Consider the following 26946-nt stretch of genomic DNA (forward strand, 5'->3'; position numbering starts at 1 on the left):
TTTTGGATCAGAATTTTCTTAAATTTTATTCTCTCTAATTTATATGTGAATTGAGGTTTGTGAATACATGCATTTGTATACAAAAAAAAAATTGTGTAATAGTAAATGTTTAACATTTTTTTTCCATGATTATTTAGCTCAAATTTGAATCGTACAAACATTATTACGATCAATGCTTGAAACATCTGAACGAGTTATTGTTTGTCGTCTATGTTCTCGATGATTATTTTCAATATTCGAAACGTTCGATAGTACTGTTTCATCGAAAAAGTTTTCGTCACCCGTATCCAATTCGACATTCTCCATATCAACTGAGATGGGAAAATATACCAATGCATCACGATCTTCTTGTTCCTCATCACTAATCAAAATGAAAAATTTAATTAGAATTTATTATTGTTTAAAGTCTAATAGAAACATACCTACTAAGAAATACATCATTACTGTGAGGGGTGACAACATCGATTACGGCATCTTCTTCATCGGTCGCACCCATATCTTTGTTAGGATCTTCTTTATCTTCATCATAATCATCGAATTCCGATTCCTTTTCTTCATATTCAATGTTTTCTTCTAATTCTTTGAAATCTGGAGCAAATGCTGACCAGTTTTCGATTTGAGCTTGAGACCAAATAGACACCACTCCACTTGCAATGGAAACAATAACCGGTCGTATTGGATGCCATATTACATCGCAAACAACTTCTCCTTTGGTACCATGTAAAATCTTCAACAAAGTTCCAACATTACGTTCCCAAATGTATAAAGAATTCTGTCTAGAAGAACCGGCACAAATGTAATCAGATTCGGCACCCCCGGAAAAACAACATTTTTTCCAGATCGTTCTATTGACCAAATCTTGTAATTTTTGAATAGGCTCTGGGTCAAGTTTAAAATCATTTCCCATTGTTATATTATTTCCTTTTCGTCCTTTGGTATTAGCAGAATCATTGGCAAGTATGCTGGCTGAATCATAAACTCGAATGATTCGATCGGCACTATTGACCAAAAAGATGTTTTTATTTTTAGGCGCGAATTCTATTTGTTTGATTGCAGTGTTCGAAACCCTGAAGGATGTGACGATCGAAAAATTTATACTGCCTTTTTCCAAACGAATCACCTGTATTCGGCCCTTGGTGTTGCCAGAAAACACGTATTCTCCTCTTCGATCGAATGATGAAACTACATCGAATTCCGACTCTTCATCGTGAGGTATTTTTGAATGAGCAATCGATTTAGCTGGAACAAAATGAACAAAATGATTTACAAAATTCATAGTTATGATTTATCAAAAATCAATACCTGTACCGTCGGAAGAAATTTGATATTGAACTAAATGTGATGGTTGCTTCATGGAATGTATAAGTAGAATATGATGATTTCGTGGTGAAAACTGTACAGATGAAACACATGTATTTAGATGCCATCTAATTATTGGTTGTGATTTCAAAACATCCCAAACATAAACATAGCAATCATTGGAAGAAGTGGCTAACAATTTTCCGTTTCGAGACCAAGATAATGATGTTACCGGCAAAACATGTGCCGTAATCATTTTGGCAACACCACGAGTCAAAAAATCCCATATAAAAACAAGACCATCGTTACAACCAACAGCCAACACAGAGCCTCTTCGATTAAAAGCAACACTTGTAGCAGTTGCAAAACAATCGAGAACACCGTCAAATTCTTCGGGATAATTTTGCCCGAATTGTTCAAGCAATTCAAGATTCATGATTCATGAATTTCTTAAAAATTGAAATTCTTCAAATCAATTCTGCCAAAATTACACACAGAAAAAAAATTTAGTAGTGTAAACTATCATTTGATTGGGTGCCCGAAACTGAGCTTTGGTAGTGCACTACTATTTGGTATACACACTACCAATCAGTGTAGCATTTGAATGGTAGTCCACTACTAGCTGGTATGTTACACTATCAATCAGTATAGCATTTGAAAAGTAGTGCACTATCAATCAGTATGGCATTCAAAAGGTAGTGCACTACTGTGGTGCCGCAGATTTTTGCCCTTTTAACCCCCCTTTCAACCCGTTTATCCCCCCATTAAATAAATTTAACCCCCATAGAATACTTTTATCATATTTATTTATAGAATTTTCATTAATATATTAAAATAAAATGGTTAATTACAATCAATTGATTAAATAAATATTGATAATCATTTCATTTTGATTGGTCGGTAGTTCAATTACAAAATTGATGGTTCAAAAGCTAAATTAACGAATTTATTTCAATCCGATTCGTTTGTATGCGTCAAAGGTGATTGGACTTTCGCGACCAAGGTGAGGAAATATGAATTCATAGTTATATCATCGACCAACACCAATTAGATTTCAGTCGGATGAACCATAAAACCAATGATTTAATTTCAATATAAGCTTTTATCTGTAAAAAAATAACCAAGAATTAGTTGTCATCATTCATTAAAGTCCAAGTTTAAGAAAAGATACATACCTAATTTTTTCGTTACAGATTGAATTTATCAAAAAACAAACTAACGACCAAATTACCTTGAATACTCATTCTTTTGAAATAAAAAATAATTTAGCCAAGTAAAAAAAATGAATTACCAAAAAATTAGTTGTAATAATTCTAAGATTTCATAAGGCGTAGATATCAGTTTCCTTAAACTTTTTACTGGACCATCACAATTTGAAATAAAGATTGAGACCGATCAATCTTAATATCGATTGCATTCAAAGAGGAATAGATATTGAAACATTGATTATCATCAACAAAGTCAAATCAAAATTCTTACCATAGTTTAGGGTCAATCAATCTAAAGCAAAATCAATCGACAATTTCCCACGATAAAACAAAAAATCTCTTGTCATTTTCAGGATAATTGGGGAAAATTTATTCTGAACTTTGTCGATCAACAGAACCAAATTGTAATATCGATACTTCTGAAATAAAAAATAATTTAGCTAAGTTTAATTGAATGATAGAGAATACCAATTACCAAAAATATGAAAAATCAGCAAAAACTGAATTACAAACTGATAGCCAAACCAATAAATTCTAACTTATCTTCATAAACCAAAATTTTCAATTCATCATAAAATACCATCAAAATAAATAGCGCTATTTGGATTTGAATTGGGAATTAGAAATCGTGTTTAATAAATGAAAATAAAACTCACGAGCATTCTGGTTCCGTTTCATGGATGGAATCCAATGCAAGTATTGATATCGAAATCAAACCTCAATTTTCTTTTTGAATTTTGTCTTGTTCAACGGGCAAATGATCACATCCTAGAATATACATAAAAAATAATTAAGCCAAGTCTAAACAAATGATGGAGAATTACCGAAAAATTAGTTGTAATTATTCTAAGTTTTCATAATGCGTATATATCAGTAACGATTGAAACCGATCAATCTTAATATCGATTGCATTCAAAGAGGAATAGAAACATTGATTATCATCAATAAAGTCAAATTAAAGTTCTTACCATAGTTTTGGGTCAATCAATCTTAAGCTAAATCAATCGCCAATTTTCCATGATAAAATGAATGATGATTGCATCATCGCTCGTTCAAAGGTTTTTCCATCAATTTGGTGGCCAATTTTTGATCTGAAAAAGATAAAAGCATGAACAAAGATAATCTTAAACTAAAAAAATAGTTTGTCTCAAGATTTTGGACCAAACAAAAATCAATGATTAAATTTTAAAAATTTTTTAAATCGATTAAAATTGTAATTTGCAAGTCATGATGAAAAGGCATGGACGATGATGAAATTCGAACGTTCGAAATTGGACTGATAAAAACCATGCCAAAAAAAATTCAAGCAGTGGTTTACTGATGTGATAGACTGTATTGATCGAATGAAGGAAAAGTATAGAAAATAGGGGGATACCACTTGTTGGGGGAAAATTTTAGCCATTTGCCTATGCGCAATCGATCATTTGTTGGCCTTAAGAATTTTTTGAAAAAAGAAAGCATTATAATTTCCATTGATTTATCATTGGTAAAAATGAAAAATTTGATTATTTTTATATTAAAATTCCTGATCTTTTCAACTTTATGAATTGATCAATCCTCTTGAATCGATAGACAACATAATGAAAAATATTTTGAATTCCAAGACAGAGTAAAAAAATCAAATTAATGAATCGTTAGATATCAATGATTCAATCCCAACAATCAATGAAAGGGAATGGATAAAAAAACTACGATTACCATTTTCAGTTACTGAATTATGCTGTCAATTTTAATTGTATTATCTTTTCATTTTCGATCTTCATCAGGATATTCATCAGAATAATCAAAAAGATGCATAATGACAATTTTTATAATTAATATTTTTTAAATCTTGAAAGCTATAATGTGTCTTAATCCTTATATACAAATGATAATTATTATTATTAAAATTCAATTGATAATTCTTAATTTTTTTTATCAAATACAAAAAACAATCTAATTCTTAAATTATAATCAGTAGTGTACGAGAATGCTATTCGAATTGATAGTGTTTGTAATACACTATCAGTTCGTATACTATACTGCCAATTGTTATGGCATTTTGATGATAGTGTAATATCAATTAGTAGACTATACTGCCAAATGACATGGTATTTCAATATATTCAAATGGTACGACACTACCAATTCGTATAGTTTACTACCAATTGCTATGATTTTTTGATAGTAGTGTGCTACCAGTTAAAAAAAAGCTACGAACAAGCAGTGTAAACTACCAGCTGGCAGTGTTTTTTTCATTAGTGTGCACTACCAAATGAAAAAAGCACTACTGCCATTTTTCTGTGTGTAATTGTTGGAGTGCAGAAGAAAAATTTATTACTATCGATAGTGTACTATCGATACTTTCATTTGGTTTAAAAATTCATCATTACAGATTCAATCATTCGATTGCTTTTATCTGCTAATAAATCAGCTAATTCCAAATCTTGAGCTTTTAACGATGGTTCACATTCTTGGCAATTATTGAAATATAAGCCACCAATATCGCTGATTTCATCAGTAACCGAACAGAATACTACCGTAGCAGCTCCTTGGTTCTTTGAATTCAAAAAGATTCATTTAAAATTATAGATTAAATTTAATCTAATCTTACAACTTACTGCAGATTTAGTAAAAGGACTGACCAAAAAATATAATAAACGTAACGGCCACCAATATCGTTGAAGATATGTGTTGACCAGATTTCCTGGATGGCAACTCAAAACTGTCACATTTTGTTTTCCTAAACGTCTATTTAAATACTGAGTGGTCAAAATATTGCATAATTTTGAATCATTATATGCCATGAAAGAGATGAAATTTGACGGACTGTCAAGAACAAGAAAATTATATTAGTCTAATTGTGAAAAATATCGAAAAAAAACTTTCTTGCCTCCAATCTTGGTCAATATTTTCTTTATTTAACGTACTAAATCGATGACTTTCAGATGAAACAAAGACAATCCTTGTGGATGATTCAATCAATTTTTTCTCCAACAATCGAACCATGTAAAAATGTCCAAGATGATTAACCTGGAATGTTGTTTCAAAACCATCCTCAGTCAAAAGGTAAGGCAATGCATTAACTGCTGCATTCAATATAAGAATATTTAATTTCCTAAATATAAATAGTTATATCTATGCTAATGAATTCATTTTTGATACATACAGATTCATTTTCAAAAATAAATCGCAGCATTGCTTGACACTTGATAGGCTAGCTAGATCACATTTGAGAAAAGTCAGTTTAGCTTCTTCCTATTCATAAGAAGAAAAAAATTAATTCAAATTATCAAACTAGAAAATTAAGTAAATTAATAAACAATACTTACTTTGAATGAGCGAATTTTATCGATAGCTTGATGCGCTTTTGATGAATCGCGACAGGCCATTATTACATGTGCACCATGTAACGCTAAAGATTTAGCTGTTTCAAAACCAATACCACAATTAGCACCAGTTACAATAGCAATTTTTCCATTAAGATCGACATTTTCCAAAACATCTTCGGTAGTACTATTGGGTCCTAATTCTTTATTTCTCAACATAGCCGGAATGCCTCGATTATCCTTAACCTCGAATGCCGATCCTAATCGAGGATCAGTATAAGTTGATTGATCACTGTTAATACTTTTTTTTCGAAATTTAATTATAAAATTTATCAATTATATTGAATTGAATTTACTTATAATAGAGAACATGATTTCCATCATCATCGAATTTTCGTTGCCAACCTTCTGGCAGTTTTCCACTCACTGCTTTTCGTTTGCCACTAATCGGATGGTTCCATTGTGTAGTTTTTGTTTTAGTGCTAAACAGAATGGTGTTTAAATTACAAAAAATTTTAAAGCCAAATTAAATCTTACTTTAGGTAGTAAATACGATTGGTGAGCGAAACTTTTTGTTCCCACCTAATTAAAAGTTCTATTTAAAAATCATCATCCTTAAACTATTTAAAAAATATCTACCCTTGTGGTAATTCATCTTCACTGTCAGTATCTGGGAGTAATGAATTCATGATTGAAGAAAATTCTGTTTTGCAATCCAAATTCCAAACAAAACATTTACTGTTTTTGGATTCTATATCTACCCAAAATGGTTTGACCGGGTATTTTGTTTTTTTAAAAGAATTTATTCAAGAATTTAAATTGACAATTGTCATTGTATATGATCATAATGTATAAAAATAATCAGTATGTAAAAATGATATAAATAAGACATATTTTTATAAAAATAAAGAAAAATGGCGCCAAAATGATTAGAGGTAATAATGAAATCAAAATATTAGATGATTTGATCATGATTATATGATTTTCTTTTAATTGTATATTTCAATGAAATTAGGTTCCTGAAGTTTTTTAATATAATAATAAAATGACAGGATAATGGTATATAAATAGGAATGATAGCCAACTATGGCCCATATAATGATGAATGCAAATAATGACCATTCCTGTTTTTAATAAAAAAAGAAAACATAATGCAGTTAGTCAACAAATAAGTTCATATATTTTATATAATTACATTATGATAATAGCGATAAAGTAGAAATGAGCCAAATGATGATAAAAATAGAATCTCGAATAAAGAAAAATAAAGCCATGGAAGAAAGAAGAAACGTGTTTCCTAATAAATTTGAAATAAAAAAAATTAGTTTTGTTTTTCTTTACATATTAATGAACAAATTACCGTATGAATGGCATGAATCAATCCGATCGAACAGAATATTAGATAGAAAATGCAATATGCAATAAATAGGAATGCCAAAATATTCGTATCTTTACGGCTAAATTCAAAGAATGGTGAAAAGAATGCATCAGATTGGCCTCCCATTAATAAATAGATGCCATAGAATAAGAATACGATATGTAATGTTGCCGTATAATAGGCAATCAATTTGGATCCTTTTTCAAGCGCAAGATAGCCTGAATTAAGTGTAAAACAAGGTGCCCAACACCGTTTTAACATTATTATTGGTTGATTCAATCGACAAATTAATGTTTGATCAAAAATAAAGCAAAATATTGCAAAATATAAAAAAACAATCAAAATTCAGATTAAGTAATGTCGAAAATTTTTTTGGAATAGCTATAATCAGTATGATGAAATAATCGTAACATTGATAATCATGATTCTATCTACGAAACGATATCACATTTCCTAATCAGATACTTTTGACATTTGGCATAAAAGTTTAGAAGAGGGTATTGTATGCCGTTTGTATACTTTGTTGTTGTTGTCGTGTAATGGCCTCGCGCGCTCGCTACCATGGTAGCACAATAATAATAGAAATATGAGTTTCACCACACGAATCGAAAGAGAACAAGTTTCCGTATAGATGCCTCTATATTTATTATCATTTGTGAAGAATGGGGCAAAAAAAAATTCAACCAAAAAAAAAGATGACTAAATAAAGGCGAGGCATATTTCAATGCAATTTCATTTCATTTATTTTTCATCGAATCTATGGTATTAAGAAACATTTTTACGCGCTAACCTTTGATAATCGGCTACAACAAAAAACATATGAATAATTCCGTGATGATGATGATCACGTAATACTTAATTTAAAATATTCAATTCAAAAAAAACAACAGATATTTTATACAAATAAAGTAACAAAACAAAATACGTTGTAATTTTATTTTTTTAAAAAAATTCTTTTATTTCAAAATGATATTGGCGTGTCATTTTCATTGTGGTAAATACACACACACAAAGAACTTGTAATGCTTGAATTCTAGTAATTCAATCAACCTATGAAATCTGCACCAATTTCTCTTTTATTTAACGAATTTAAGACATATAAATATGACGAAAAGATTTTTTACAGATTCTACAAGAATCTGTAAAAAAAAATAATTAATGGAAAAAAAGTAAAAATCAAAAAATAGATTATGCGATCAAGGCAATGTTTATGTCTATGTCGTGATTCTTTGTGATTATATCTGGTCGGTAATATGGATTTTATGTTCATGTGCTTTACCAACTAACCAACTTAAACAACAAAACAAAAACTATGAAATGAAATTTGCGCATGAGAATATTCCGTTAGAAAATAAATTGGTAAAGATATTTTTTTAGTTTCATGAGCTGCTGCTATTCTAAAATGAGCCCAGAAAAAAAACTATAACGATGATGACGACGATAGTGATAATGATTACTACTTACGGTGTAGATTATAATCAACATCATCACAATGGTTTACATTGAATAATTTTATTTCATTCCATTCGATTCAAAGCACGTTGAATATTTCGTTCTTGCGCACGGTTTTTCATACAACGATAAATCTATCATATTAAACAGTAAAAAAAAAATCAAAACAAATAAATTATTGAATCCGGTCAGATTTGGCAAATTCGAATTGTCTTGAAAAAAATCTGATTCATACTTTTTTCATTCATTAAATTGCGACGAAATTCTTTACAACAATAAGAAATAACCGTAAATACATACAACGGTTATAGTTTTCAGTTCGGTAATCGTTTATTTTTATTTTTTAAATTATATGTAGTGGCTTCAAATGGAGATCTCGGTCATGCTCATGCTGCGACATCGAACAAAGATAAAATTAAAATCGCAGATGATATGAATAAAACGGTAAAAAACAACAACAATAATCATTTTGGCCCATTTCTTAGCAATGCTAGAAATTTTTCGGAAGGAGATGTATCGATTGTTGGCCTTAAACGTCGTGTTGGATTTATTAGTGGAACAGCTCTTATTGTGGGCACCATGATTGGTAATTTATCATAAAAATAATTCATTAATTGTTTTAACCGATTACAAAAAACATAGGAAGCGGTATATTTGTATCACCGAAAGGAGTACTTGAACGATCAGGTTCAGTTGGAATGAGTCTAATCGTATGGATTGGTTCTGGTCTAATTTCTTTGCTTGGTAAATTATTATTCATTGAATAGTAAAAAAATTGTCAAACAGAAATCATTTCTGAAAAATTTAAATTTTTTCAGGAGCTCTTTGTTATGCCGAACTTGGAACATTAATCACAAAATCCGGTGCTGAATATTCATACATTCTCGAATCGTTCGGTGGTCTATTAGCATTTTTGTTCTCTTGGATATCAGTGTTTGTTTTGAAACCAGCCATGTTGTCAATCATTTGTTTGACCCTTAGCGAATATATTGTTCAGCCTTTTTTTCTAGAATGTCAGCCAAATAACTTTGCTATCAAATTGATAGCAATATTTTTTATTGGTATGCTAAATAATACAAATGATGAATCTATCTAATGTTATTGGCAATAATTCTTTAATATACATAGTGACCATAACATATGTAAATTGTTATAGCGTTAATTTGGCCACAAGCACTCAGAATATATTCACTGCTGCCAAATTATTAGCTATCATTATCATTATTTGCGGTGGAATCGTGCATATATTCCAAGGGCATACTGAATACATTTCCAAAGGTTTTGAAGGCTCAAAATTTGCTATTTCAGACATTGCTACCGCATTTTACAGCGGACTTTGGGCATATGATGGATGGTTTGTTTTTATTATAATGAAAAAATTTCATAAGTCACATTTATTTGTTTCAATAGGAATAACCTCAATTATGTTACTGAAGAATTAATCAATCCATACCGCAATTTACCATTGGCAATCATTTGTGGAATACCTATTGTAACCTTATGTTATGTGTTAGTTAACATATCTTACATGAGTGTTATGAGTACTGAGGAAATCCTGATGTCGGATGCAGTTGCGGTGGTATGTATTTTTTCTGATTCAATTGAATTAAATTAATCCATTTTTGTCCAAAAAAAATCCCAAAAGACATGGGGAAATCAGATTCTCGGATTTGCAGCAATCATTATACCGATTTCGGTAGCGCTATCTTCATTTGGTGCCGGAAATGGTTCTTGTTTTACTAGTGGAAGGTATTCGTGTCCAAAAAAATAAATAATTTTTTTATCAATTTTCTTTAATCATTAATTAGACTAGCATTTGCAGCGGCACGTGAAGGACATTTAATTGATGTCCTATCATATATCGATATGAAACGATACACTCCATCACCAGCTTTGGTTTTCAACGCATTTCTTTCTAGTAAGTTAATGATAAGAATTCAATGTTTGATTACTAATTTATTCATTTTATTCTAAGTTCTTTTGATCCTGCCTAGCAATATTGAGAGTTTAATAGATTTTTTCAGCTTTACAGCTTGGTTATTTTATGGTGCAACTATGTTAGCTTTAATCATTCTTCGTTATAAATCTCCATACAAAGATAAATTTCGTCCGTATAAGGTATTCGATATTTTATAAATGGATTGGTTATCATTTATTTTTTGCAACATATATACAGGTGCACTTATCATTGCCAATAATTGTTTTCCTGATATCGATTTATTTAGTAATTGGGCCAATCATAGAAAATCCACAAATAGAATATCTATATGCAACGCTATATATCGTTTCAGGACTGTTAGTTTATGTTCCATTTGTTAAATATAAAATCAAATGTCATCGTTTACTTAGTAAGTGAAAAATTTTATTATTACCAAATCAATATTACAATTTTTTAAATATGTTTTCAGATATCATAACATGGACTACTCAGCTAATTTTCAAAGCTGTTCCATGTGAATATGTTCCAGAAAGTTCACCCGAAGAAGAAGAATTACAAGAATCAAATCAACAAGAAGAATGACTACGCAATTATCACAACATAAGATGATCAATTATTTTTCAAACAAAACAAAAATATCGCTGTTGTCCATTATCTAAAAGACGAGCCAAAAAGCATTTACTTCCCATTATATTTTATTTTCTCACTATCGAACAGATTAATTTATTTTTTTTCGAATCAATATTGTTCGTTAAGTATAATGATGAGTTTTATTTTGCATTCATTCAGACAAAGAGAAAAAAAATGAAAAACAAATTTTATCGTATAAATTTTAATTATAATCAATAATTTATCGCAATCAATGAAAATAATAAAAAATAATAATAATAATAATAATGACAATGATCAAAATTGATAAAAATGTGTGAAAGAAATGTGTATTTGAATTCTATTATTGGATTTCGTTTGCAATGAAAATTTTTTGTTTGTAGAAAAAATTTCATTTTTACAATTAAAAAAAAATGCTCTGATTTCAAGAAACTGATTGCTTCATAATAATAATTATTATTATTTAATAAATTCAATAATATTTATGAAAGTGATAATGTTTGCATTTTTTTCTGCAGTTGCTTTGTTTATTCATTTGTATCAAGTGTTTTTTTTTGTTTGTTTATAAGGAATCTTGTGACTTGAAATAGATTGATTGGATCATCAAATCAATGTGTATTAAATTGAATTATATTTACAAAAAGAAAAAAAAATAATAACACGAATTGAAATACTACAAATTTTTTCATGGCCAGATAATAGAATATGTTGAATCTTTGTTACTGAAAACGAGATGATGATGATGATAATATGTTGGGTTGCCATGTAAAGGTGAAAAGTTTTTTTTTTTATTTATACAAATCGATATGATGAATTGAATATGCAAAATGATGATGATACTTTTTTTTAAAAGGTGCAAATTTATGCTTAATTAGGGTGGGTGTTGTAGAATTGTGAATAGGGTTCAATGTGTGTATGAAACATTTCCAGTCAAATAAGATCTTGTCAGGATCTTTATAATTTTTTTTAATACAATCGTCTTTTTTTTGTTTTTTTCGTATTTTGTCAGAATTGGCTCAGCAGATATCACAAAACAAATCTCGCTATTTTTAATAATAAATGTGTAATATAGTCAATCTCAACTATGTGTATGAAAAAAGGTATGAGTTAATAAAATTGATTCATGCCGAAAATATCACAATTGAATTTGATGTTTTAAAAATTTGCAGTAATATAATTTTTTTTTTGTCTCAATAAATAAGAATCAAGATCAATTCAGTCAAATCAAATATGTTGATGTGGTGCAATATGGTTCATTTTGAGGTAGCAGCTGATTTACGATTACTTTTATAATCTTTGGATACCGTTGTAGTGGATGAAGATTGTCTTGCCGATCGATTTCGTCTACCAGTGTTTCTGGTTCTAGCTGTATCTTTTTCTGGTGTATCTCCTTCGAATTCACCATTTTGATCTTCATCGTCCTCATTAGCCATCAATGATTTCAGACTTTCATCATCAGATTCCCTGGTGACAGCCGCCGCTGCTGCGCCAGTAGAATGATGACCAGCTGAACTTGTCAATAGACTATTTGCTAATGCTGAAGAAGAGCTTGACGATTTCATTGATTTACTGTTGCCTTTATTCGTTGAAGATGAAGAGAGTTTGCTCTTTTGATTTACATTAGAACTCGATGTCGGTGTGCTTGTTGTTGATGTGAATACATTGGAAAAATTTGCCAAACCATTCATCAAATTGGTATTATTGAGAAAAGGAGATGTGAGACCAAAATTTAATGGATACAGCGAAGGCATTGGGAAATTTGGATTTGAATACAGAAAAGGTAAAGATGACGAAGGTAAGCCAGATGAACCTAGCATGTTGGTTGCAGTCGAATTAAGAGGATTTTTGTTACCTTTGTTACTGCTGCCAGAATTTGACGAATTTTTACTACTTGATGATTTCATTTTGTCTTCGTTTACACCTGCATTTAAATTAGTGCCAGCAGAAGATGCCAAACTGTTTGCAAGAGATGCAAAATCAACATTACTTGGCGGTCCATCTCTCTTATTAGTCGATTGATTAAGATTGGCCAGATTTGAAAAATTTGAAAAATTGAACAACGGATTATTAATGCCGAAAAGATTAGCGAATGAAGATAATGATGGCGTTGTGTTCGTAGTTGTAGATGCTGGAGTAGTGCATGTAGCTGTGCTATTTGTGCTCGTCGTATTTGTCGTGGACGATGCTTTAGAAACTGCTGCAGCGGCGGCTGCGGCAGCATCCAAAAACATTTTCATTGATGGAAGTCCAGATAGCATATTATTGTTGAAGCCTAAATTGGCAAAATTTGAAAAATTCGGATTGGACTTTCCAGTTGCATTCAATGCATTAGCATATGTGTTGGCTAAAAGTGAAGAAGCTGCTTGCTGCTGTTGTTTGCTTGAAGTTCCGGCAGCAGCGGCCAACGAGAGATTATTCAAAAGATTTGATGCATTCATGTTGGAAAAATTAGAATTACTAGTTCTAGTTGAAGCTGAAGAACTAGGCGTCTGTGAAGCACGTTTGTCACTTGTACGAGTACGAATCGAAGATGAACTACTGGGTGATATGGACTAATAAAATACAATTAATTAATATAAGATAAATAAACAAACATAGGGCAAATAAAAAATATTTACAGGTGTTTTGAATGATGTTTGAGTAGTGGATTTATCTTTCATAAGATTTTTTAAATCAGCATTATTTTTTTCCAATAACGATGAAAGATATTTCTTTGGATCGATTAATGATGACTAAAAAATAAAGACAAAAATTTTATGTTAAAAATAATAATTATGATTGAAAGACATACCATGCCAGGAACATTCAACAATGATCGTTTTGCCAATAATTCCTCTCCGCCATTATTTGATGGTGATGATTGAGCTTCAAATTGAGATCGAGTACGTTTACTGGACCTTGTATTCTTTGCTTTGTCATCGATCTAGAAATAATTTTACAAGTGTTAAATATTTATTCTTCATTTTATTATAGTAATACTTACGTTCGGAATAGGTGGTGGAAGTAATTGTGATTGTGAGGTCACAGTGGCACCAGAACTAGATGCAGATTGATTAGATCCCTGCGACAAACTTTGAGCAAACAGTGGATTGTTGAAAATCGAAAGGAATGTAGAACTTTGTGATAAAAGATCAGGATTTTCTTCCAGAAGAGCTTTAAGATTTTGTTTCATCATATTAGCTTTGGGATCAAGCAAAGGATTTTTATCGCCTCCAGATGATGATGGTGATGGCATTTGCTTTGATGGTTGAGGTTGTTTGCTCAACAATTTGAATGATTCCATCATGTTGTAATATGCTTTACTGACATCACTAGCTGCCAAAGGTTTTTTCGCTCCCATAGTGTTGGCGATGGTTGAAGAACTTGAAGATGTTGCGGATGAGGTTTGCTGAGTCAGATTTGCCAAATTATTTTTCTTAACAGAATGAAACAAAGGAGATTTCGATAATTCATCAAATAATGTATTAGTTTGACGTTTATCATGTTGTTGTTGTTGTTGAGATGATAAACTGGTGAATGCAGCCAACAAGTCTTTCTCATTGAACAAATTCCGAGATAAACTACTAGTTGATGGTGTATGGACAGAGGAAGTGACAGCAGTAGATACGGACATCGACTGCTGTTGTTGTGGTGGTGTTGGAAATTTACCGGACAATGTAGAATTTGAGTTAGATCCCACATGATTGTCCACATGTTTTACTTCTTCCATCATTTTTTTGGCTTGCAAATTCAAAGCCAAGGCATCAATTCTACTGCCAGTCTTTACTCTCCTTTTGCCACTACTAACGGGTAGGCTAGGATTTGAAATTGGTGTTGATGTCTCCGGAAAATTTGATTTCTTCAATGTTTGGCTTAGCAGATTAGCCATCGAGCTGGATCTGTTATTGCTAGGTCCACTTTTACATGGAACGGAACTTAAATCGAGAACATCTGCTTTTTCATTAGGATTCTTTTGAAAATGTTTATGAGCTGGATGTGGAACTGGTATATTCGAACGACTTGATGGTGCATTTGTTTTTTCTAAAACTGCACTCGTTGCGGATTTAAATTTTGATGTTAAATCCAACGATCCCAACGAGAGAGCATTTCTTGAAGAACTTTGATGTGCAGGTGGAGGTCCGGATGAAACCAATCCTCCTTTCGATGTTGTAGTTGTTTCAGATCCAGGAATCACAGCAGTGTTGGCAATAGCCGATTTGGCGGCTTGTACTTTCGAAACATTAGCTACTGCTGCTGCTAAAGTAGATTGGAATGATGGTCCAAATAGGATAGATGCAGCTTTTTCATCATTCAATAATTCTTCACGAAGAGTTGAACGAATATTGAATGGCAAGTTATTGAGTAATGGTGTCAAGAATTGAGATGGTATGTTGTTCAATAAAGAATTAGTTGTTTTGGTGTTTTTAAACAATGCAGAGGCAAAAGAATTCGGATTATTTTGTACAGGTGAAACATTTGAACTGGATGTTACAACGTTTTGATTCATTTTGTTATTATTGATATTCGATGATGATTGATTATGAGATTGATCCAAATTTGCATTGAGCAAGCTATGCAATTTAGTTTTTTCATTATCCATTTCAAAACGTCTTCGACGACGTCTTCGTTTTTTGTTCGAATCATCCAAATTACTAATGATCTGTCCTGATTGTGCAGTATTGGGTTGATAAAAATATTCACTTGGAGTGAATGGAGATTGTGTTTCATGACGAGGTGTATGATCAGGTGTTGGATGTGGTGTTGGCTCCTGGCTAGCACTTGACAGACTACATGGTGTACTTGGTCGAGGCGAGCTATCAGCCGTTGTCATATTTGGGGTATTGCATGAATGAGGCATCACATTAGCAATACCTCTGAATGTTGGCCATTCATTCTTTTCAACAGCTAAACAAACATTTTCTAATCGTATTTGCAATACACGATCTCGGGGCCATTTCAATTGAGGACGAATATATGTTGAAGATATATCAGATTCTGATGTTAAATGCTTCATTTCTTTCGATTCATTTCCTTCCAAATCTACATCAACCATAGATGTTTCCGGGTCTTCAAATTCTTTTGAAATTTGATCAATCATATTATTTAGAATGGATCGTATTTCGACCTCGAATCCAGCTTTTTCATTTACAACTTTTTCTTCGGCTGCTGTTTGTGCTTCAAAATTTCTAACAATTTCTATGAATGAAAGTTCGGTATCATTCATTAGATTATAGTCTAACCGATTAAGACCATATTTGGCTGCACCAATTAATAAATCTTTATCGTGTTTGCCACAGATCCACCATTCGGGAAGATCTAATTGTGGTTGGAAAAGTTTGAGTCGTTCATTCAATTCTGGATGATTGAGAATTTCATCTCGAACTTTATTCAAAAGTTCGATTCTAGCCAAACATCGATTAGCTCGTTCTTCAGTAATGGGATCAACACTGATCGGCAAATTTTCTTCATCTTCTGTCAATCGTCGACCAACCACTTTCTTACACATGGCGTAAAAAGCTTTAAAGTATTCGGTCAAAGTTTCATCTAATTTCTTTTCCAATTTGGCATACATGCGGAATCGAGTCCAATCAAACGTGTCAGTCTTTTTATTATATTCGATACCGAAAGAAGATACAACCCGATAGAAATCTGATTCTTCTCTCCTAGACCATTTCTTTTGAGCTTGTTCACGTTTTTTGTTTTCACGTTCCCTAATGGCAGCTTCAAACTTTTCCAATCTTTCTAAACGTTGCATATGTCGAGCCTTTTGAGCGATTCGAGCTTCTTCTTTCTTAAAACTTCGTTGGTAACAAGTAACTAATCGACGAAGACGATTATTCATTTCAGATGTAGTTGGAAACGGTAAATAATTTTGTTCTGACTGCTGTTGCTGCGATTGTTGTTGTTGAGTTTGTTGAGGTTCTTTGGAATCTTTTTCTTTTACATCATCGCCTTCTCTAATTTTATCACTTTTTTCATCTTTAGGTTCTTGAGCCGGTGTAGCAGGAGTAGCTGGAGTATCCGGTTCATCATCATCATCCATTTTTACTACATCATCTTCAGATGTAATTTCCGCTAATAAAGCGGCGCCATCAGGTGGACCACAAAGTATCAAAAAACACAAAGCAGGATCTTGTCGCATCAAATTGTAACGATCATAACCATGTTTATAAACGCCAATAATCAACGATTTATCAGCTTCTTCGTTCCACCATGGTGCAGGTGGATCACAATCAGGCTGACAATATGGAAGCGGTATATCTTTAACATGAAGACTGCTGAATACTTTTTCATGAAGATCGCCAATGATTTCACTTTTGATGTAAGCCAACAATCGTACACGCAAAAGAATTCTGGAAAAAATAATGAGAATGAAAAGTTAAATAATTGGAATCGTAATTATTGATAAGGTTGAGAAAATAAAGAATAATCAGCAAAAAATGAGAAATGATTGTACTCATGGGCCCATGAAAATGCCTCAGTATTAGCATGGCAAAAATTCATCCTGTTTCAAATCGGATTGTTGTTAAACAATAATAAATAAAAATTACTTACTTATTAGCATGCCGTAACAAATGTTTTCGATATGTTTCATCCATCATTTGGATGTCTGGATTATATTTTTCACTTTTAGCCCAATCCAAAGTTTCTAATTCTTCACAAATCGGTTTAATAATTCCTTTGTTCTTTTTTGATCGTCGACTTTGGCATTCTTCGTTTTCTGACGATGGTTTTGTATTTGAATCTGACGATTCACTTTTTTCCGATGGTGGGGTAATAAGATCCAAAATAAATGATTTAACCTTTTCATCACCTTTATAATTTTGGAGCGAAAATAACAATATCACTCGAGAAATGTCTTCAACATCTACTTGTGATAAATTTCGTTTGAATTTCGCTAACATAGCACATTCATCCCATCTTCCCCAGCCGAATGTGAGTAGACCTTTTTCTACTTTGAAAAATTCTGATCTTGTCCATCCAAATCCAATTTCTTGGGCATAATCTTCGTCATGTTCAGGATCATAGAAACGACTTCTGCGCTTCTTTTTTCCAGTACTAGGTGTTCGGTTGCGACTTCCACGGGTCCTAGCTGATATAGCTTCTTCTTCATCGGTCGAAGTGTCCAGTTCGGAAATATCGAGCACAGCATCATCAGCACCAAACCGTTTAGTTTGCGTTCTTTTTCGAGGTTCTTGAACAATTAATTCATTTCGGGTCTTCAATTCATCAACATCAAAATTTGCTTTTTTAGCCCATTTTTCCCAGAAATTCGGATCGTCGATTTCGATGTCGGTTCGATTATCAGAAGTAGCAAAAGAAGCTTTAGAGAAAGTAGACCCCTTTCCTTCGCTTTCAATGACAATTTTAGTTGTTCTACGTTGCAATATCATGTCAATATCTTCTTCACAGAATTTGTCGCCAGCTGCATCGTCTTCCATCAAAGCACCGTAAGCACCTTTTCGCAGAAGATCTTCAATCTCTTTTTTGGTCAATTGATTTTCGGGAGTCAGATTTTTCTGAGCATTGATTGATTGCAATACAGCTTTGTCAAGGCCCAGTTTTAGGCTAGCGCGATCAAACATTTCGCGTTCATAAGTGTTTCGACAAATCAATCTATAAACTTTAACCGATTTTTTCTGGCCAATACGATGACAACGAGCTTGTGCCTGGAGATCATTTTGAGGATTCCAATCCGAATCGAAAATAATAACAGTATCAGCTGCTGTCAAGTTAATGCCCAAACCACCAGCTCTAGTACATAAAAGAAAAACGAATCGGTCGGAATCTGGTTTGCTAAATCGATCAATGGCAGCTTGACGTAAATTACCACGGACTCTTCCATCGATTCGTTCAAATGGATAACGTTTTTGACAAAGATAATCTTCGAGAATATCCAAACAACGAACCATTTGTGAGAAAATCAAAACACGATGACCATTTTCTTTTAGTCGAGGAAGCAGTTTATCGATAAGAACCAATTTACCAGATGCTTGAATAATAGCATTCAATGTTGATGCATCACTATGTGTACTACGAAATTCTTGTAATATCTGTTCTTCAGCACCGTTAATCAAAAACGGATGGATGCAACATTTTCGCAATTCCATCACCGTATTCATCAGATTAGGGATATTAGCATAGGTGCCACCTTTGCTTAGAAATTGAAAATTACGCTCTAAGATGGCGCGATAGTATTTTTTCTGTACGTTTGTCAATTCAACCTAAAAATTTACAAATGAAAAAAATTGAAAAAATTAGTCAAAATGGATAAAACGAATATATCAAGAGATTTTAAAATAGATACATACCTCAATGATTGTTTCTTCTTTGGGTGCCAGAGATTTTTCTACATCTTCTTTCAATCTACGAAGCATCATCGGTTTAAGTATAGCCTTTAGTTTGTCTACCTGAGCTTCCGTCTTAAGATCACCAAATTCAGCCATAAAATTTTCATTCGAAGTAAATTGCGATGGTTCGAGAAAATGAAGAAGACTGAACAATTCTTCGACATTGTTTTGCAATGGTGTACCAGTCAAGAGAACACGTTGATCGATTTGCAACATGCGTAATCCTTCAAGCAATTTACAATTGCGATTTTTAAGCCGGTGGGCTTCATCAATGATGCAAGCAACCCATTTAATCTTACTAAGTTCAAGGCAATCTGCCAATATTACTTCGAATGTGGTGATCATTACTTGAAATTTGTACACGTTAGGTATGCGTTCATTTTTTTCATTTTTGTAATACATTTCATAATCCTGAAGCATGTTACGGCTTGGAGAACTATCAAGTAATAATAATTAGAAATTGAATTGAATTCTCTAAAAATTATATTCATACCTTCCATGATAAGTGATAACATTCAAATCTGTCCATGTTTCAAATTCTCTTTGCCAATTTCCAATCGTTGATAATGGTGCAATCACCAAATAAGGATATGGAATTCCATAGCTAATCATTTCCTGGATGAATGTAATTGATTGAATGGTTTTACCAAGACCCATTTCATCAGCTAAAATACAGTTTTGCCTATAATGCATTGTGATCGATTATATATTGATTATTGTTAATTAAAATCAAAATTTCAAAAATTCAACATACCCATTGTGCCAACAAAAACTTAGCCAATTGACACCTTCTAATTGATATTCACGAAGAGTGTTACCATTTTTATAAACTAGCGATTGTTCTCGTTTCTGCCATTCAGTGGCTTTAGGTTTCTTTTTGATTTTCCACTCACTTTTTGGTGGTGGTTCACGGAATTTCCAGAATTGTTCAATTTTCGATCGATCATCAATATCGTCTTCCAATTCCCAGGTGCTTTCTTCATACGACAATCCTCTCCACTTGACCAAAAAGTGGCGAACAATTCTAGTTTTCTTTACGATTTGTTTTTGTTCTTTTTTCGGTTCGTCAATCAATTTCTTTTCTTCTACATTTGAATTAATTGTCTCGGATTTTTCTTCTGGCGATTCAGGTGATTCTTTGATTTCATCAGGTTTAGATTCGATTTCATTAGGTTTAGATTCGATTTCATCAGGTTTTGATTCAATTTCATCAGATTTAGATTCGATTTCATCAGATTTAGATTCGATTTCATCAGATTTAGATTCAATTTCATCAGGTTTAGATTCGATTTCGCTAGTTTCCATTTTATCAACTTCAACATTTGAAACAGATTCTTTATTGTCGATTTCGTTGTTGTTTTTAACCAATTCATCATTTGATTTGATTTCATCATTCACAACTTCTGAATTTAATTTTTCTTCATCGATCGATAAATCTTTTTTGACATTTTCATTATTATCATCACTTTTGATATCTGATTCCGTAGGTTTTTCTTCGACATCCATCTTTTCTTCATCAACACTTAATTCAGGTTTCTGTTCATCTTTTTGTTCATCATTAGTTTCCTCTATGGGAACATTAATTTCTTCTTCTATGATTTCTTCGATTTCGTTGACATCTAAGATTCGATCAACTTCAACATAATCAGGATTGAATGGTTCTTCGTCAAGAAAGTCAAAAACATTTATATCTTTCTTTTGTTTATATCGACGAAGTTTCAGATTGATACGACGGTCACCTTTTTCCAATTCTTCTTCGGTCTTCCAATCACAATGCAAATATGAAAGATTTTTATATTTGACATAAAATTCTTCCACATCTACAAACACTGGTTCTTTGTTTTCGCCGTAATTCTCGTCACCTGGTTCAAATTCTAGTTCACGTTTGGCCATACGACTAGACAATATTTTTTCCACAACCATTGTGTCTTCAGTGAGTTGTACATTCATCACCTGACTTTGATCATTAGATTTTTGCATAAAATCTTCATCCGATAAATCCAAATCAATATCATCATTATATCGTTGTCGTTTTGTGTTACGAGCTGATCGTCTCTTATTGAGAGCTGATTCATCTTCAGGATCGGGTGAAGGTGGAGGTGTCTTTTCTATATCAGAATTGTCTGGTGATCCGAATCCTCGTCGACGTTTTTTGCTGAGTTTAAATTTCAATGCTAATTTAGGCAGCTTTCTTTTTGGTGCCCTATTTTTGACTTTGGGCTTTTTAATTGCTTCTTCTTCAGCATTTACTGTTTGTGTCAGCTCACCATTGGTTGATTCACCACCATTGACATCAGTCAAAACAAATGATTCGTTTTCCGTTGTATTAACATCGGATTTCTCTTCAATTTTGGGCGATTTCTTTTTCTTTGGACGTATTCGTTTTGGCGGCTTGACTTCACTATCGGTAACTGAACTATTCATATCAAAATTAGATGTTGACAATTGAGTCTTTTCATCTAGATCTGTCGAAACCAATGTATTTTCATCAATCGATTGTTCAGATTTAATTTTTTTAGATCTTTTCTTTTTAATTTTTGTTTTTTGTGATTTGTCATCGACATTTTCGTTGTCAAATGTAAATGTATCCATTGTCGTATCGTCAGTTACTTCTTTTTTCTTAGGCTTTCTTTTCTTTTTATGTTTTTCAGGAAGCGGTGTTAATGAAGTATAGCTACCAAGCGGCATACTTGTTTCATCAGTGAAACTATTTATAGTACTGTCAAGATCAACCTGATTCGAAATAGGTGGAATAGTTTTGGCATTATTCATTGTTGGATAATTAGGATCGAAATTGTTTGTCGATAAAAGTTGATCATTTGTTGTGGCTATAGTTTCATGTTCTTTTGTAACAGTTTCGAAATTAGACGGATATAATGTTGCCGAAGATGATGATGATGATGGAACGGTCGATGGTAACATTGTTGAATTATAACTACTTTCAATCGATGGCGATGATTTGGACAAATTAAAATTCATAGGAATCGATATAGGTGGCAATGGTGGCGGAAGAGGTGTTTGTTTTTCAATATCATTATGATCTATCGAATCTAAAGGAACTGAAGGCAGTGATGAAGGTGTGACTGGAACAGAAGCTAATTGGCTAGTTTGTTCTGAAGATTGATTGATGTTATTGTCTTTGTCCATATCAGATTTCGAAGTTCCAGAATCGATTAGAAAATTAGAATCCTCATAAGGATTTGGAGCTATCGATTTTGTTGTCGTAGTAGTTTGTTCAAGGGTATTGACGTTGTTATTATTATTATTGCTCACCAAATCTTTATTATCACAAATAATTGGTGAAGAATTCCTATCAGAAGGTTGTTGATCACTTGAAACATTAGGAACCTTAGGCTCATCATTAACATAATTATATGACGATGAATTATCTGTCATTGGAATAGAATCATAATTCGTTCGATTATTAGATATCGCTGGAGGAAGTGGTGGTAGTGGATGTAATGACGGTTGTGGTAAGGTTGTTGATAACACTGATGGAATAGGTGATCGACTATTCACGGCATTTGATGATGATGGTGGTGCAGTCATGTGATGACTATTGCTTTGATTTATTGCAGGCAATGATGGAACTGCTGGCATAGACACAGGTTTAGAACCATATGGCGAAGATATTAATTCAGAATTCGGTGGTGGTGGATGCTGATGTGGTAATACTGATGAGTTGACTGTTGGCGGCGTAACAGGTAATATTGAATTTGAGGAAGGCAACTTGGATGCAGAAGAGCTTAAAACTGATGAATGTGCACTGTACATGTCCATATTGTTGGAACCATACATGTCGACTGAATCATTCACACTAGGACCAGGACCTAATGGTTGCGGCATAAGTGGTGGCCCACCATAATTGACCGGTGATCCAGCGTATTCGTGAGACATCATCCCTGGTAATGGTATATGATCCATCATAGCTTTATTACCTCGACCGCGACCACGACCTCGTGTTGTTTGAGATCTAGGTTGTCGTGGTTTACGTTCCTTTTTTGGAGCAGCATTATCTTTTTTAGGTCGACCTTTTCCCTTTCTTTTACTGGTTGTTTCATAATCATCAAAATTGGCAGCATATGGATCGGTTGGTGGATATTCTGATGGAACCCCGCCAGATTGTTGCAAATTGGCTTGCGATTCTCGATATTCGGACATGGTTTGATGTGGTGGCATACCAAGACCATTATCAATATTGTACGGATCATAAAGCATCGTTGAATCATGATCTGCTGTATTGTATGAAGAATTGGAAAGCTCTGATGAGATACCATATTGATTTGACTGCAATGAATGCGGCGGCGGTGGTTGATCATAGCGAGAATGATTAGGATATGGTGGCATTGAATGGCTGCCATATGGTGAAGGTTGCATCATTGAATGGTAGGAATTCGAGATTTGTGATTGATCCCCTGACATTGGATCAAGCACTGAACGAGAATTTTTATTATGATCATACATTGATGATGTTTCATTTTTTAAAGACGATTGTTTTGATTGTTGACTGGACATTGAATCATACGAAGATGGTGGTGGTGGTAAAGGACTATTCATGTAATTACTTTGAGTTATGGAATGGGGTATCGATGATGATGATGATGAATGTGAATTTGATGATGATGAATTATATGTTGATTGCGAATATTCATTGTTCTCGGCCGATAGATCATTGGATCCTTTATTGGTCGATGTTGAATTGTTATATGATGAATATGGTGACGTAATTAAACTGCCATCATTAGCACTCGTCGAGTGTGACTTATTCGATGTGGATGATGATGATGATAAATGTTGAGCACTGTGAACTAATGGCGGTTGCCGCATAGCACTCGGTCCACCTGATTTTAATGAATGAGTATTTGAAGCTGTCATAGGACTAACTGATGCGGCCGGTGGCCAACTTCCTGCACCTGGTTGTGTTGGAGTTGGCTGTGAATAATGATGATAAGGAAATTGCGAGCTTGGTGTCGATGATGATGAAGAATAATGGGGAAACAATTTACTTTGAGATTGTGACTGAGATGGCGAAATTGGTGATGAATTTGCATTCGACGAATAGAAAGTGTTTGAATTATTTGAAGAACTGTTTGTCGATTTTGACGTCGTCGTTGAAGTATTGCTACTGGTTCCGGAAACTAAATGAGGCATGACCATTTGTTCGAGTTGCTGAAGACTGGATGGTGTTCCAGTGCTTGATGAACCAACCGAATTCGGTAAATGATGGCTCGAGCTAGAAGGATTTGTTGAAAATGCCGAAGAACCTTGATTCGAACTTTGAGTTGAATTTGACCCCACCGATGATGGACCAGGTGTATGAGATGTTGGTGGCATTGGTGATCCGGCCGGTGATGTGGTAGTCGTTCGCCGTGGACTATTCATCGATGCTGATCCGGTTTGATAGCCACCACTGGTCGAACGAAATTGTGGACTATTTGGGGTCTGTGACGTACTACTACTAGTTGGTGGCGTAGAATAAGGTGATAATCGAGCTTGACTTGATGGATCGTATGCTGATATACTTGGAGCATATGACGAATAGTGTGAGAACCTCGAAGCAGCTGAATCTCTAACTGATGCGGCTGATGATGCTGAACCCGGATTAGTTATAGATGGTTGGTTCGATTGTTGAGTTGATGTAGCCGAACTGTTGTTGTATGAAGCTAGTTGGCTACCATATTGCTGATGTTGGCTTCTGGATGAATTTGAACTTCGAGAACTAGATGATGGTGGTGGCTGCTGAGATTGAGAGCCGGAAGCACCAGATCCAGCTCCATAACTAGTAGAATATGCTGATGATGGATCATTTGACATGTGATTTGGGAAGTAAGGGTTGCTCGCACTGGATGAACCGTAATCACTTCCAGTAGCGAATTGTGATGTTCTCGAACTATTTGAATGCAATGAATTTAATGTGGATGAGGTCTGTGCAGAGTTGCTCGTCGCTCCGGGCGTTGTCTGTGAAGAACTTTGAAAATTAGTAAAGGGAGATTGCTGTAAATGCGATGACATTGGAGTTTGACCAGATGACGACCACAATTCACTCGTACTGCCACCGTGATAACTAGAAGAATTTGGTAATGATGAAGCGTAAGGTGAATATTGTGAAGGCATTGTCGGATGACGAGCACTCGCCGCCGTATGTAACGAACTAGGTGAATGTAATCTTTGACCGGTATATTGGGCTGCCATCATAGCCGCTTGATGTGGAGGAGGTGGACCATACGAATGGTGACCACTTGAAGCTGCCAGATGTGAAGCCTGACTCATTGATAAACCTGGATAAGAATCCATCGCTCCATGTGGTGGTGGTGGCATATAACTTTGTGAATACTGCGAACTAATCGATGCAGGCGTTGGTGCTGAACCATAACCAGGATAACTTTGATGTAGCTTGTTTGACATTGATAATGGATCACTCGTTTGTGGATATCCAGGTCTGGGCTGAGATCCAGGTTGTAATGAATGGTATGGTGGTTGACCTGGAACTGGTCCAACACTACCAGGAGGTAATAAACCTAATCCAGTTGGTGGCTGTCCAGGACCTGGTGGTTGACTTGGATTCTGAACCGCATTTGCAGCAGCATAACCAGGGTGATAACCTGTAAATGAAATTTTATAATTCATAATCAATCAACAGATAAGAATATAGTTTGTTTTTTTTCAAGTGTCATAAGATTCACTTACCAAAAGTATCACCAAGAAGTTGATAGTCGGCCATTATGGATATTTATGGTTGGTTAGAAAAAAAAATTGACCAACAATCGTTGTTGGTCAATCGAATAAACACAAAACACAAAGCGTAACGTGTTACGAAAAATTTTTTAATTCTAAATTAATATCCGGTTTGTTAGTTTGTTTTTTTTTGTACTGAAGAATGGAAATAAAAGCTTATAATGGAGCACTTGAAAAAATTAATTCATCATTCATTTCGATATATGATTTTTGTGAGTAAATCTATTATTTTTTTCGAATTAAAATTCGAATTATGAATTATCGATTTAAAAAAAAATATAGAAGAAATGTAATAATTAATGAATGCTTGGTAGTTTGTCAACGTGTCATTTAATAGTTTTCAAAAAAATGATGATTATTATTATTTGATTGTAGCAGATGGTTTTTCTTTTTGAAAAACTTCTTCAATTTTGAAACGACAAAAACCAAATATTATCGTTGATTCATGGATATTTGAAACAAAACAACCACAAAAAAAATTCCAAAATGCAAATTTGAATGGACCTAATAAAAAAAAAAGAATAATAAGAAAATAATTGTTATATGAAAATAAATAAATAAATAATGATGAGTAAATACAGACAAACACATCAAACAAACATAAACGGAGAGAAAAAAATTCAAGATTCTATCCAGAAAAAAAATAATATAAAAGCATCCGTAATGTGCGCATCTCTCTCTCTCTCTTT

General features: G+C 33.3%; 5 protein-coding genes across 8 annotated transcripts; 1 reads left to right on the plus strand and 4 right to left on the minus strand.

Annotated features, from left to right (window-relative positions):
- On the minus strand, positions 1-1822 carry Rbbp5 (retinoblastoma binding protein 5). The gene is made up of 3 exons (XM_027338770.2): positions 1303-1822; positions 423-1239; positions 1-361 (listed from the first exon to the last, which is right to left on the minus strand). Exons 1-3 carry the CDS (start codon positions 1733-1735, stop codon positions 139-141), a joined length of 1473 nt encoding a protein of 490 aa, XP_027194571.1. The 5' UTR covers positions 1736-1822; the 3' UTR covers positions 1-138.
- Positions 1823-2088: 266 nt separating this feature from the next.
- On the minus strand, positions 2089-6596 carry Wwox (WW domain-containing oxidoreductase). Of its 3 annotated transcripts, none has more exons than XM_075820960.1 (15): positions 6454-6596; positions 6352-6396; positions 6171-6296; positions 5818-6115; positions 5655-5743; positions 5379-5603; positions 5107-5314; positions 4879-5043; positions 3476-3598; positions 3332-3402; positions 3164-3275; positions 2983-3104; positions 2779-2923; positions 2475-2699; positions 2089-2405 (listed from the first exon to the last, which is right to left on the minus strand). In XM_075820960.1, the coding sequence occupies exons 1-9, from the start codon at positions 6501-6503 to the stop codon at positions 3575-3577; spliced, it is 1230 nt and encodes a 409-aa protein (XP_075677075.1). In that variant the 5' UTR covers positions 6504-6596; the 3' UTR covers positions 2089-2405; positions 2475-2699; positions 2779-2923; positions 2983-3104; positions 3164-3275; positions 3332-3402; positions 3476-3574. The 3 variants fall into 3 exon arrangements, with proteins under 3 accessions (XP_075677075.1, XP_075677072.1, XP_075677079.1); XM_075820957.1 differs by having other exon boundaries at positions 2779-2926; XM_075820964.1 differs by having other exon boundaries at positions 2779-2926; positions 4206-5043.
- Positions 5409-11480, plus strand: LOC113789256 (b(0,+)-type amino acid transporter 1-like). 2 transcript variants are annotated; one of them, XM_075820944.1, is made up of 12 exons: positions 5409-5554; positions 8730-8932; positions 9003-9230; positions 9287-9388; positions 9463-9705; positions 9773-9998; positions 10055-10223; positions 10290-10393; positions 10453-10562; positions 10620-10762; positions 10821-10992; positions 11053-11480. In XM_075820944.1, the coding sequence occupies exons 3-12, from the start codon at positions 9077-9079 to the stop codon at positions 11163-11165; spliced, it is 1536 nt and encodes a 511-aa protein (XP_075677059.1). In that variant the 5' UTR covers positions 5409-5554; positions 8730-8932; positions 9003-9076; the 3' UTR covers positions 11166-11480. The 2 variants fall into 2 exon arrangements, with proteins under 2 accessions (XP_075677059.1, XP_027194573.2); XM_027338772.2 differs by lacking the exon at positions 8730-8932 and having other exon boundaries at positions 5414-5554.
- On the minus strand, positions 6726-7985 carry pasi1 (septate junction component pasiflora 1). The gene is made up of 3 exons (XM_027338773.2): positions 7175-7985; positions 7010-7111; positions 6726-6938 (listed from the first exon to the last, which is right to left on the minus strand). The coding sequence occupies exons 1-3, from the start codon at positions 7451-7453 to the stop codon at positions 6804-6806; spliced, it is 516 nt and encodes a 171-aa protein (XP_027194574.1). The 5' UTR covers positions 7454-7985; the 3' UTR covers positions 6726-6803.
- Positions 11391-26513, minus strand: LOC113789237 (uncharacterized). Its single transcript, XM_027338748.2, has 9 exons — positions 26210-26513; positions 20277-26124; positions 20016-20204; positions 19484-19958; positions 17727-19396; positions 14176-17524; positions 13984-14115; positions 13811-13924; positions 11391-13744 (listed from the first exon to the last, which is right to left on the minus strand). The coding sequence occupies exons 1-9, from the start codon at positions 26241-26243 to the stop codon at positions 12446-12448; spliced, it is 13110 nt and encodes a 4369-aa protein (XP_027194549.2). The 5' UTR covers positions 26244-26513; the 3' UTR covers positions 11391-12445.
- Between the last annotated feature and the right edge of the window lie 433 nt (positions 26514-26946).

This window comes from Dermatophagoides pteronyssinus, unplaced genomic scaffold (genome assembly GCF_027571235.1).
Source record: "Dermatophagoides pteronyssinus isolate colony J.1.1.1.1 unplaced genomic scaffold, Derpt_VIB-CSIC_2022.12 sq0001, whole genome shotgun sequence".
Taxonomy (NCBI): domain Eukaryota; kingdom Metazoa; phylum Arthropoda; class Arachnida; order Sarcoptiformes; family Pyroglyphidae; genus Dermatophagoides; species Dermatophagoides pteronyssinus.

Excerpts from the sequence above, each read along its gene's own strand:
- Rbbp5 (XM_027338770.2), bottom strand. The coding sequence starts at position 1,735 with ATGAATCTTGAATTGCTTGAACAATTCGGGCAAAATTATCCCGAAGAA. Across the intron at positions 1,240-1,302 it reads AATTTCTTCCGACGGTACAG|CTAAATCGATTGCTCATTCA; the intron begins GTATTGATTTTT and ends ATTTTGTTCCAG. Across the intron at positions 362-422 it reads AATGATGTATTTCTTAGTAG|TGATGAGGAACAAGAAGATC; the intron begins GTATGTTTCTAT and ends CATTTTGATTAG.
- LOC113789256 (XM_027338772.2), top strand. The coding sequence starts at position 5,524 with ATGTTGTTTCAAAACCATCCTCAGTCAAAAG. Across the intron at positions 9,389-9,462 it reads TGGTCTAATTTCTTTGCTTG|GAGCTCTTTGTTATGCCGAA; the intron begins GTAAATTATTAT and ends AAATTTTTTCAG. Across the intron at positions 10,993-11,052 it reads CAAATGTCATCGTTTACTTA|ATATCATAACATGGACTACT; the intron begins GTAAGTGAAAAA and ends ATATGTTTTCAG.
- Wwox (XM_075820960.1), bottom strand. The coding sequence starts at position 6,503 with ATGAATTCATTACTCCCAGATACTGACAGTGAAGATGAATTACCACAA. Across the intron at positions 6,297-6,351 it reads AATCGTATTTACTACCTAAA|CACTAAAACAAAAACTACAC; the intron begins GTAAGATTTAAT and ends CATTCTGTTTAG. Across the intron at positions 5,744-5,817 it reads ATAAAATTCGCTCATTCAAA|GAAGAAGCTAAACTGACTTT; the intron begins GTAAGTATTGTT and ends TCTTATGAATAG.
- pasi1 (XM_027338773.2), bottom strand. The coding sequence starts at position 7,453 with ATGTTAAAACGGTGTTGGGCACCTTGTTTTACACTTAATTCAGGCTAT. Across the intron at positions 7,112-7,174 it reads TGATTCATGCCATTCATACG|GAAACACGTTTCTTCTTTCT; the intron begins GTAATTTGTTCA and ends CAAATTTATTAG. Across the intron at positions 6,939-7,009 it reads TTTATCGCTATTATCATAAT|GAATGGTCATTATTTGCATT; the intron begins GTAATTATATAA and ends TATTAAAAACAG.
- LOC113789237 (XM_027338748.2), bottom strand. The coding sequence starts at position 26,243 with ATGGCCGACTATCAACTTCTTGGTGATACTTTTG. Across the intron at positions 20,205-20,276 it reads AGTTTTTGTTGGCACAATGG|GCAAAACTGTATTTTAGCTG; the intron begins GTATGTTGAATT and ends AATGCATTATAG. Across the intron at positions 17,525-17,726 it reads TTGTTACGGCATGCTAATAA|AATTCTTTTGCGTGTACGAT; the intron begins GTAAGTAATTTT and ends TATTTTTTCCAG.